The 12,611-nt window shown below is 40.0% G+C and overlaps 1 protein-coding gene across 2 annotated transcripts in view; it reads right to left on the bottom strand.

Annotated features, from left to right (window-relative positions):
- NALCN (sodium leak channel, non-selective) overlaps window positions 1–12,611 on the bottom strand; it is a 1,159,715-nt gene that overhangs the window by 659,414 nt on the left and 487,690 nt on the right. Inside the window, exon 9 of one of the 2 annotated variants that reach the window (XM_053707809.1) lies at window positions 8,275–8,361. The exons of the other annotated variant lie outside the window; for it this stretch is intronic. Within the exon in view, the coding sequence (XP_053563784.1) occupies window positions 8,275–8,361 (87 nt within the window). The remainder of the gene's footprint in view (window positions 1–8,274; window positions 8,362–12,611) is intronic. 2 annotated transcript variants of the gene reach the window in all.

Below are 12,611 nucleotides of genomic sequence, written 5' to 3'. Positions count from 1 at the left end.
GTTTCAAATGTGTATTTATGTATGCACCGTGCACCAGCATTTTAAACACAAAACCTGCTCAGAGAGCCTAAGTGCTTGTACCATCTGGTAAAGACTCAATTTATTAATTGCTGGCATGATACAAGCCCCACTGGTGCCCTAAGCAACTGCAGCATTTAAAATGCTGATGCACTGAGAATGTCTAGTTATGCTTCACGTGCACATACAAAGAAAAAACAGAATTTATGCTTACCTGATAAATTACTTTCTCCAACGGTGTGTCCGGTCCACGGCGTCATCCTTACTTGTAGGAATATCTCTTCCCCAACAGGAAATGGCAAAGAGTCCCAGCAAAGCTGTCCATATAGTCCCTCCTAGGCTCCTCCCACCCCAGTCATTCGACCGACGGACAGGAGGAAAAAACAGGAGAAACTATAGGGTGCCGTGGTGACTGTAGTTAGAGAAAATAATTCATCAAACCTGATTAAAAAACCAGGGCGGGCCGTGGACCGGACACACCGTTGGAGAAAGTAATTTATCAGGTAAGCATAAATTCTGTTTTCTCCAACATTGGTGTGTCCGGTCCACTGCGTCATCCTTACTTGTGGGAACCAATACCAAAGCTTTAGGACACGGATGAAGGGAGGGAGCAAATCAGGTTACCTAAACGGAAGGCACCACGGCTTGCAAAACCTTTCTCCCAAAAATAGCCTCCGAAGAAGCAAAAGTATCAAATTTGTAAAATTTGGCAAAAGTGTGCAGTGAAGACCAAGTCGCTGCCTTACATATCTGATCAACAGAAGCCTCGTTCTTGAAGGCCCATGTGGAAGCCACAGCCCTAGTGGAGTGAGCTGTGATTCTTTCAGGAGGCTGCCGTCCGGCAGTCTCATAAGCCAATCGGATGATGCTTTTAAGCCAAAAGGAAAGAGAGGTAGAAGTCGCTTTTTGACCTCTCCTTTTACCAGAATAGACGACAAACAGAGAAGATGTTTGTCTGAACTCCTTTGTAGCTTCTAAGTAGAATTTTAGAGCACGGACTACATCTAAATTGTGTAGCAAACGTTCCTTCTTTGAAACTGGATTCGGACACAAAGAAGGTACAACTATCTCCTGGTTAATATTTTTGTTGGAAACAACCTTTGGAAGAAAACCAGGCTTAGTACGCAAAACAACCTTATCTGAATGGAACACCAGATAGGGCGGAGTACACTGCAGAGCAGATAACTCAGAAACTCTTCTAGCAGAAGAAATAGCAACCAAAAACAAAACTTTCCAAGATAACAACTTAATATCTATGGAATGTAAAGGTTCAAACGGAACCCCTTGGAGAACTGAAAGAACTAGATTTAAACTCCAGGGAGGAGTCAAAGGTCTGTACACAGGCTTGATCCTAACCAGAGCCTGAACAAATGCTTGAACATCTGGCACAGCTGCCAGTCGTTTGTGTAGTAAGACAGATAAAGCAGAAATCTGTCCCTTTAGAGAACTCGCAGATAATCCTTTATCCAAACCTTCTTGTAGAAAGGAAAGGATCTTAGGAATTTTTATCTTATTCCATGGGAATCCCTTGGATTCACACCAGCAGATATATCTTTTCCATATTTTATGGTAAATTTTTCTAGTTACCGGTTTTCTGGCTTGAACCAGAGTATCTATCACAGAATCTGAAAACCCACGCTTTGATAGAATCAAGCGTTCAATCTCCAAGCCGTCAGCTGGAGGGAGACCAGATTTGGATGTTCGAATGGACCCTGTACAAGAAGGTCCTGTCTCAAAGGTAGCTTCCATGGTGGAGCCGATGACATATTCACCAGGTCTGCATACCAAGTCCTGCGTGGCTACGCAGGAGCTATCAAGATCACCGAGGCCCTCTCCTGCTTGATCCTGGCTACCAGCCTGGGAATGAGAGGAAACGGTGGAAACACATAAGCTAGGTTGAAGGTCCAAGGAGCTACTAGTGCATCCACTAGAGTCGCCTTGGGATCCCTGGATCTGGACCCATAGCAAGGAACCTTGAAGTTCTGACGAGACGCCATCAGATCCATATCTGGAATGCCCCATAATTGAGTCAACTGGGCAAAGATCTCCGGGTGGAGTTCCCACTCCCCCGGATGGAATGTCTGACGACTCAAGTAATCCGCTTCCCAGTTTTTCCACACCTGGGATGTGGATCGCAGATAGGTGGCAGGAGTGATCCTCCGCCCATTGTATTATTTTGGTCACTTCTTTCATTGCCAGGGAACTCCTTGTTCCCCCCTGATGATTGATATAAGCAACAGTCGTCATGTTGTCTGATTGGAATCTTATGAATCTGGCCTTTGCTAGCTGAGGCCAAGCCCTGAGAGCATTGAATATCGCTCTCAGTTCCAGAATGTTTATCGGGAGAAGAGACTCTTCCCGAGACCATAGTCCCTGAGCTTTCAGGGATTCCCAGACCGCGCCCCAGCCCACTAGACTGGCGTCGGTCGTGACGATGACCCACTCTGGTCTGCGGAAGCTCATTCCCTGGGATAGGTGGTCCAGGGTTAGCCACCAACGGAGTGAATCTCTGGTCTTCTGATCTACTTGAATCACTGGAGACAAGTCTGTATAGTCCCCATTCCACTGTTTCAGCATGCACAGTTGTAATGGTCTTAGATGAATTCGCGCAAAAGGAACTATGTCCATTGCTGCAACCATCAACCCTACTACTTCCATGCACTGAGCTATGGAAGGACGTGGAACAGAATGAAGAACTTGACAAGCGCTTAGAAGTTTTGACTTTCTGACATCTGTCAGGAAAATCCTCATTTCTAAAGAATCTATTATTGTTCCCAAAAAGGGAACTCTTGTCGACGGAGACAGGGAACTTTTTTCTATGTTCACCTTCCATCCATGAGATCTGAGAAAGGCCACAACGATGTCTGTATGAGCCTTTGCCTTTGAAAGGGACGACACTTGTATTAGAATGTCGTCCAAGTATGGTACTACTGCAATGCCCCTCGGTCTTAGAACCGCTAGAAGGGACCCGAGTACCTTTGTGAAAATCCTTGGAGCAGTGACTAACCCGGATGGGAGGGCCACAAACTGGTACTGTTTGTCCAGAAAGGCGAACCTTAGGAACTGATGATGTTCTTTGTGGATAGGAATATGTAGATACGCATCCTTTAGATCCACGGTAGTCATAAATTGACCTTCCTGGATTGTAGGTAGAATCGTTCGAATGGTTTCCATTTTGAACGATGGTACTCTGAGAAATTTTTTTAGGATTTTTAAATCCAGAATTGGTCTGAAGGTTCCCTCTTTTTTGGGAACTACGAACAGATTTGAGTAAAATCCCATTCCTTGTTCCGCCATTGGAACTGGGTGTATCACTCCCATCTTTAACAGGTCTTCTACACAATGTAAGAATGCCTGTCTCTTTATTTGGTTTGAGGATAAGTGAGACATGTGAAACCTTCCCCTTGGTGGTAGTTCCTTGAATTCCAGAAGATAACCCTGAGAAACTATTTCTAGCGTCCAGGGATCCTGAACATCTCTTGCCCAAGCCTGAGCAAAGAGAGAGAGTCTGCCCCCTACTAGATCCGGTCCCGGATCGGGGGCTACTCCTTCATGCTGTTTTGTTAGCAGCAGCAGGCTTCTTGGCCTGCTTACCCTTGTTCCAGCCTTGCATCGGTTTCCAGGCTGGTTTGGTTTGTAAAGCGTTACTCTCTTGTTTAGAGGATGCAGAGTTAGAGGTCGGTCCGTTCCTGAAATTGCGAAAGGAATGAAAATTAGACTTATTCTTGGCTTTGAAAGGCCTATCTTGTGGAAGGGCGTGGCCCTTTCCCCCAGTGATGTCAGAAATAATCTCTTTCAATTCTGGCCCAAAGAGAGTTTTACCCTTGAAGGGGATATTAAGCAATTTTGTCTTGGAAGATACATCCGCTGACCAAGACTTTAGCCAAAGCGCTCTGCGCGCCACAATTGCAAACCCTGAATTTTTCGCCGCTAATCTAGCTAATTGCAAAGCGGCATCTAAAATAAACGAATTAGCCAACTTGAGTGCGTGAACTCTGTCCATAACCTCCTCATATGGAGTCTCTCTACTGAGCGACTTTTCTAGTTCCTCGAACCAGAACCACGCTGCTGTAGTGACAGGAACAATGCACGAAATGGGTTGCAGGAGGTAACCTTGCTGTACAAAAATCTTTTTAAGCAAACCCTCCAATTTTTTATCCATAGGATCTTTGAAAGCACAACTATCCTCGATAGTGATAGTAGTGCGCTTGTTTAGAGTAGAAACTGCCCCCTCGACCTTAGGGACTGTCTGCCATAAGTCCTTTCTGGGGTCGACCATAGGAAATAATTTTTTAAATATAGGAGGGGGGACAAAAGGTATGCCGGGCTTCTCCCACTCCTTATTCACTATGTCCGCCACCCGTTTGGGTATAGGAAAAGCGTCGGGGTGCACCAGAACCTCTAGGAACTTGTCCATCTTGCATGATTTTTCTGGAATGATCAGATTGTCACAATCATCCAGAGTAAATAACACCTCCTTAAGCAGTGCGCGGAGATGCTCTAATTTAAATTTAAATGTTACAACATCAGGTTCAGCCTGTTGAGAAATTCTACCTGAATCTGAAATTTCCCCATCTGACAAAACCTCCCTCATGGCCCCTTCAGATTGGTGTGAGGGTATGTCAGAGCAATTATCATCAGCGCCCTCCTGCTCTTCAGTGTTTAAAACAGAGCAATCGCGCTTTCTCTGATATGCAGGCATTTTGGATAAAATATTTGCTATGGAGTTATCCATTACAGCCGTCAATTGTTGCATGGTAATAAGCATTGGCGCGCTAGAAGTACTAGGGGCCTCCTGCGTGGGCAAAACTGGTATAGACACAGAAGGAGATGATGTAGAACCATGTCTACTCCCTTCATCTGATGAATCATCTTGGGCAATTTCATTATCTGTGGCAGTACTGTCCTTACTATGTTTGGGCGCTATGGCACAATTATCACACAATTTTGAAGGGGGAGACACATTGACTTTCATACATATAGAACATAGCTTATCTGAAGGTGCAGACATGTTAAACAGGCTTAAACTTGTCAAGAAAGTACAAAAAAAAACGTTTAAAATAAAACCGTTACTGTCTCTTTAAATTTTAAACAGTGCACACTTTATTACTGAATATGTGAAAAAGTATGAAGGAATTGTTAAAAAATTACCAAATTTTCACCACAGTGTCTTAAAGCATTCAAAGTATTGCACACCAAGTTTCAAAGCTTTAACCCTTAAAAAAAAGAAACCGGAGCCGGTTACAGTTTTAACCCCTCTACAGTCCCAGCTACAGCCTTTGCTGCGACTTTACCAAATCCAGGGGGGAATACGATACCAAATGAAGCCTTCTAGGAACTTTTCTAACTACTTTAGGATCCTCACACATGCATCTGCATGTCTTGCTCTAAAAAGTAACTGCGCAGTAATGGCGCGAAAATGAGGCTCAGCCTACAACTGGGAAGGCCCTTCCTGACTGGAAAGGTGTCTAACACAGTGCCTGACGTTAAAAAACGTTCCCCAAGCTTATAAGTGTGAATTACAAGCATAAACATTTATAAAATGCCCCAATAAAGCAATCGATTTTGCCCATAAAAGTGTCTACCAGTTTTATAGCCCATATTAAGCCCTTTATTCTGTTTGAGACTAAGAAAATGGCTTACCGGTCCCCATGAGGGGAAATGACAGCCTTCCAGCATTACACAGTCTTGTTAGAAATATGGCTAGTCATACCTTAAAGTGACAGTCTACACCAACATTTTTCTTATTTAAAATGATAGATAATCCCTTTATTACCCATTCCCCGTTTTTGCATAACCAACACAGTTATATTAATATACTTTTTACCTCTGTGATTACCTTGTATCTAAGCCTTTGCAGACAGCCTCCTTATCTAAGTGCCTTTGACAGACATGCAGTGTAGTCAATCAGGGAAGACTCCTAAATAACTTCACGGGAGTGAGCACAATGTTATCTATATGACACATGTGAACTAGCACAGTCTAACTGTGAAAAACTTTCAAAATGCTCTGAGCTAGGAGGCGGTTTTCAACTGTTTAGAAATCAGTTTGAGCCTAGCTAGGTTTAGCTTTTCAAAAATACCACCAAGGGAACAAAGCAAATTTGATGATAAAAGTAAATTGGAAAGTTGTTTAAAATTGCATGCCCTATCTGAATCATGAAAGTTTAGTTTTGAGTAGACTGTCCCTTTAAGCAGAAAAAGTCTGCTAACTGTTTCCCCCAACTGAAGTTACTTCATCTCAACAGTCCTATGTGGAAACAGCACACGATTTTAGTTACTGTCTGCTAAAATCATCTTCCTCTCACAAACAGAATTCTTCATCTTTTTATGTTTCAGAGTAAATAGTACATACCAGCACTATTTTAAAATAACAAACTCTTGATAGTAGAATAAAAAACTACAACTAAAACACCACATACTCTTAACCATCTCCGTGGAGATGTTGCCTGTGCAACGGCAAAGAGAATGACTGGGGTGGGCGGAGCCTAGGAGGAACTATATGGCCAGCTTTGCTGGGACTCTTTGCCATTTCCTGTTGGGGAAGAGATATTCCTACAAGTAAGGATGACGCCGTGGACCGGACACACCAATGTTGGAGAAATGTTAACACTAAAACAGTTATAACTTTTAATAGAAGCATTTTTACCAATACATGTATGTTGCAAATATGTTTCTGTTTAAAGATGTCATTTATCTATGTGCATTTATATTTTGACCGGAATGTCACTTTAAGTATAGAAGGCGGAGGGTTTCAAGGTATGGAGTACATGCAAATGAGGGGTCAGTTACTAGTGGTGTTCCCCAAGGGTCAGTTCTTCGGCCTGTTTTGTTTAACATGTTCATCTGTGATATTGGAAGTGGGCTTCAGGTGAAGGTTTGCTTGTTTTCTGATAATACAAAAATATGTAACAGAGTTCATGGTGCAGGAGGTGTTGATCAAATGAACAGTGATATTAAAAAACTGGAGGACTAGGCAAATAAATGGGATCTGAAATTTAATATTACCAATATTAGCAAAATTATTCATATTGGATCCAAACACCCAAAGGCCAATTTTAGTCTCAATGGAACATTACTGAATGTAACTAAACAGGAACGGGACTTGGGAATTATTATTTCAGATGATTTAAAATTTAGTACACAATGCAGCAGTGTAGCCAATAAGGTCAGTCAAATACTTGGTTGCATGGCTGGAGCTATTAGTAGCAGAAATAGCAAGGTTCTTATGCCACTTTACAGATCATTAGTTATGCCTCATCTTGAATACTGTGTACAGTTCTGGAGACCATATCTTCAGAAAGATATAAAGAAACAAGAAACTGTCCAAAGGAGGGTTTCTAAAATGATACACAGTTTAAATTATAAAATGTGCGCAAAAACCTTTCTTAGGTTAGAGCGCGAGCAGGAGCATCACTTGTAATCTGGCCCTTAATGGGAAGATATTTAATTAAATAGTGCACTCTGAATTGAAAATGGCTGACTAACTATCCCAAAGAGTACTGAATCAGTTAAAGGGACACTGAACCCAATTTTTGTCTTTCATGATTCAGATAGAGCTTGCAATTTTAAACAACTTTCTAATTTACTCCTATTATCATTTTTTTCTTCGTTCTCTTGCTATCTTTATTTTAAAATCAGGAATGCAAATCTTATCAGCCAGCCCATTTTAGGTTCAGCACCATGGATAGCGCTTGCTTATTGGAGGCTTACATTTACCCACCAATAAGCAAGCATAACCCAGGTTCTCAACCAAAAATGGTCCGGCTCCTATGCATCACATTCCTGCTTTTTAAATAAAGATAGCAAGAGAACGAAGAAAAATTGACAATAGAAGTAAATTAGAAAGTTGTTTAAAATTGCATGCTCAATCTGAATCATTAAAGAAAACATTTGGGTTTAGTGTCCCTTTAATAATGAAAATATTCCCAAACAAAAAAACTGTAAGATTAAAACATCAAATTGTTTGTCCCTGATGCAATTAAAAAACAAAGGTTGTCATGCCAGCCACATATGAATATACAGCATAATCATAAGAATACTACCCAGAGAGGGACAAGGAACAGTTCTTGTCTCAAGTCAGATAAGCATGAAAAATAAATGAGGGTTTTAGATGTCAGTCTTCAATACAACTTTGGTGCACTACACAACACTGGAGGTTTATACTGATTTGTATTTACAAACCCACTTTTCTTAAAGAGCTAGCTGAATAGTATTGTACACATTTAATTTAAAATATTTAGATATTAAACAGTACCTGAAGACAAGCTGGTGCTCTGCCTTGGGGCTTGTTCACATCCACAGCAACTAGTTGCCAGCCTCCAGCAGAATCTTCATGAAACATCTTGAGAGACAAAAACAAAGTCATAAATATGGTTTATTTGGAGAGAGAGAAAAAAACAAAAACAGAATTTGAGAAATGACACAAGCATGTGAAAATAAGCAGCATTCATTTTCTAGATAAAAATAATCATCCTTTGGGCAGAATAATGATTTATTTACATGGATTATATTCTAAAAAAAGGTATTCTTTCTACTATATTAACGGAAAACCCAACATCCCGTTGTTTTATCCTAAATAAATAAATAATAATATTAATGTGCCAATAGTCTTGATAAAATATTTTACAAATGGCTCACTCAACTAAGTAGTAAATATATAATAACATTAAATAATTTAAAACCCATGGGAAGAGCATATTCTACATTCAAGGAAAGATTAAGATATGTTGTGTTCTGATGTTGCAAAGTTTGGGAAAATGTTGGCAAAAATATATAAGGTCAATAGTAATTGCTGATTGATCAGGTTTTTCCTTACAGGATTCAAAGAGGAATCTCCAATTACAAATTGATACATATTTTAGTTTTGCTAATACACAAAAATCAAGGCACAACAAACTGAATTAAAAGGACAGTCAAGTCAAAATTAAAATTTCATGACTCAGATAGTGCATGCAATTTTAAACAACTTTCCAATTTACTTTTATCATCAAATTTGCTTTGTTTTCTTGGTATTCTTTGTTGAACCCTAAAACTAGATAGGCTCATATGCTGATTTCTAAGCCCACCTCTTATCTCAGTGAATTGTATTATCTTTTCACAGGCAGACAGAGCTAGTTAATGTGTGCCATATAGCTAACTTTCAGCTAGATTACGAGTTTTGAGCGCTATAGAGAAAATAACGAACGCAACAAAGTTACGTTATTTAATTTTCTATAGCGCTGCTATTACAAGTTTGCAAACATATGCCTTTTGCATGCAATATGGTTGCGTTGAGCTCCATACCGCACACAAACACAATCAGTGCACTGTGTTTGACATCCTTGTGCGCGATTTCCCCATAGACATCAATGGGGAGAGCCAGCAAAAAAAAACTAACACCTGCGATCGCGGAAACAAAAGCAGCCCCATTGATGTCTATGGGGAAATTAAAATACTGTTTAAACCTAACACCCTAACATAAACCCTACGTCTAAACACCCCTAATCTGCTGCCCCCAACATCGCCGATACCTGCCTACAGTTATTAACCCCTAATCTGCTGCCCCCGATATGGCCGCCACATAAATAAAATTATAAACCCCTAATCTGCTGCTCCCGATATTGCCGCCACTATACTAAAGTTATTAACCCCTAAACTGCCAGCCCCCCACATCGCAACAAGCTAAATTAAACTATATAAACCCTTAAACCTAACCCTAACATAACCCTAACACCCCATAACTTTAAAATAATAAAAATATAGCTAAATTAAATTTGCTATTATTAACTAAATAAATCTATTAACCCCTAAACCACCAGCCCCCCACATCGCAACAAGCTAAATAAAAACTATATTAACCCCTAAACCTAACCCTCCCTAACTTTAACATAATTAAATTAGATCTAAATTAAACTTACACTTATTAACTAAAACTAAATACTTACCTGTGAAATAAAACCTAAGGTAGCTACAATATAACTAATAGTTACATTGTAGCTAGCTTAGGTTTTATTTTTATTTCACAGGTAAGCTTGTATTTATTTTAACTAGGTAGACTAGTTAGTAAATAGTTATTAACTATTTACTAACTACCTAGTTAAAATAAATACAAACTTACCTGTGAAATAAAACCTAACCTGCCTTACACTAAAACCTAACATTACCAAAAATAAAAAACCTACCATTACAAAAAATAAAAAAACCTATCATTACAAAAAATATTTTTTAAAAAATAAATAAATAAATAAAGATTAATCCTATTCTAATACCCTTAAAAAAAACCCATCCCAAAATAAAAAACCCTACTCTAGAATAAACTACCAAGGGCCCTTAAATTAGCCAATAGAATGAGAGCTGCTTAAATCCTATTGGCTGATTTGAATAGCCAATAGGATTTTAGCAGCCCTAATTCCTATTGGCTGATTCAAATTTTTCAGCCAATAGGAATGCAAGGAATGCCATCTTGAATCGCGTCCCTTGCATTGAAGCTTCAGTTTACGGCGGCGGCCATAAAAAAAGGAGCTCCGCGTCGGATGTCTTCAGGATGGACCCACTCCACACCGGCTGGATGAAGATCGAAGTGGCCGTCTGGATGAAGACTTCTTGCCGCATGGATGAGGACTTCGCCGGCTGGAGGAAGATAGAAGAGGCCGACTGTATGAAGACTTCTTGCCACATGGATGAGGACTTCGTCGGCTGGATGGATCCTTCAAGCGGGACTTCAACAACTGTAAGTGGATCATCTTGGGGTTAGTGTTAGGTTTTTTTAAGGGTTTTTTGGGTGGGTTTTTTTTTAGTTTAGGGTCTGGGCAGTAAAATAACTAAATGCCCTTTTAAGTGCAATGCCCATACAAATGCCCTTTTCAGGGCAAAGGTTAGCTTAGGTTAATATAGAGTTAGGGTTTTTATTTGGGGGGGTTGGTTGGGTGGTGGGTTTTACTGTTGGGGGGGTGTTTGTATTTTTTTACAGGTAAAAGAGCTGATAACTTTGGGGCAATGCCCCACAAAAGACCCTTTTAAGGGCCATTGGTAGTTTATTGTAGGTTAGGTTTTTTTTATTTTGGGTGGGCTTTTTTATTTTCATAGGGCTATTAGATTAGGTGTAATTCTTTTTTATTTTTGATAATTTGTTTCTTATTTCTCATAATTTAGTGGTTTTTTATTTGTAATTTAGTTAGTTTTTATTTTTTGTAATTAGATTATTTTTGTAATTTTTAGAGTAGTGTTAGTTTAAAATTATTTTTTTTTAATTTGACAGGTAAGTTTTAATTTTATTTAAGATAGGGAAATTGTAATTTTAATATAAAGTTTGGGGGTCGTTAGGTTTAGGGGTTACTAGTTTAAATTAGTTTATTTTGTTGTTGAGGGGCTTTCGGTTTAGGGGTTAATAGTTTATTTTAGCATATTTCGCTGTGGGGGGCTTGCGGTTTAGGGGTTAATAGGTTTACTATAGCGGCGGTGTTGGTGGACGGCAGATTAGGGGTTAATAATATTTAAATAGTGTTTTTGATGCAGATGTTTATTATAGTGGCGACAATGTCGGGGAGCGGCGGAATAGGAGTTAATACATTTTTTTAGTGGCGGCAATGTCGGGAGCGTCAAATTAGGGGTTAATAGTTTATTTTAATATATTTCGTTGTGGGGGGCTTGCGGTTTAGGGGTTAATAGGTTTATTATAGCGGTGGTGTTGGCGGACGGCAGATTAGGGGTTACTAATATTTAAATAGTGTTTTTGATGCGGATATTTATTATAGTGGCGACAATGTCGGGGAGCGGCGGAATAGGAGTTAATACATTTTTTTAGTGGCGGCAATGTCGGGAGCGTCAGATTAGGGGTTAATAAATTTAATATAGTGTTTGCGATGCGGGAGGGCCTCGGTTTAGGGGTTAATAGGTAGTTTATGGGTGTTTAGTGTACTTTGTAGCAATTTAGTTATGAGTTTTATGTTACAGATTTGTTACGTAAAACTCATAACTACTGACTACTGACTTTAGATGGCGGTACAGATCTTGTCGTTTTAGGCTGTACTGCTCACTTTTTAGCCTCACCGCAAAACTCGCAATACTTGTGCTATGGGAATCCCATGAAAAAACATAATTGATACGTGTGCAGGACTGACGTTGTGGTACAGCTATACTGACAACACTTGTAATAGCTGTGGTGCTGTTTTAACGCTGAAAATGCCATATGTTCAGTGTTACAAGCTGCAATGCAAAACTTGTAATCTAGCTGATTGTGTTTACTCCTGTGGAGTTATTCATGAGTCAGCACTAATTGGCTAAAATGCAAGTTAGTAAAAAGCACTGAGATAAAGGGGCAGTCTCTAGAGCAGTGCTTTCCAAACTGTGTGTCGGGACACACTAGTGTGTCGGCAGCAGTGTGTAGGTGTGTCCCTGCTTCAGTACAAATTTTTTTTTAATTTTATTTTTGGTTTCTGACTTTCCGCCTGCCTGCTACGCATATCACATGATTGACACGTAATTGATACCTAGGGGGACACAGATCATCTTAACCTATTGGCGCAGCTCAGTGGGAACTGAAACTATTCCCATTGGCGGCACATTGGCTCCTGACTGCACATGTAGTCTCCTCAATCGGCTCGTGACTGCATG

This window comes from Bombina bombina, chromosome 3 (genome assembly GCF_027579735.1).
Source record: "Bombina bombina isolate aBomBom1 chromosome 3, aBomBom1.pri, whole genome shotgun sequence".
Classification (NCBI taxonomy): domain Eukaryota; kingdom Metazoa; phylum Chordata; class Amphibia; order Anura; family Bombinatoridae; genus Bombina; species Bombina bombina.
This window is presented reverse-complemented; position numbering and strand designations above follow the sequence as displayed.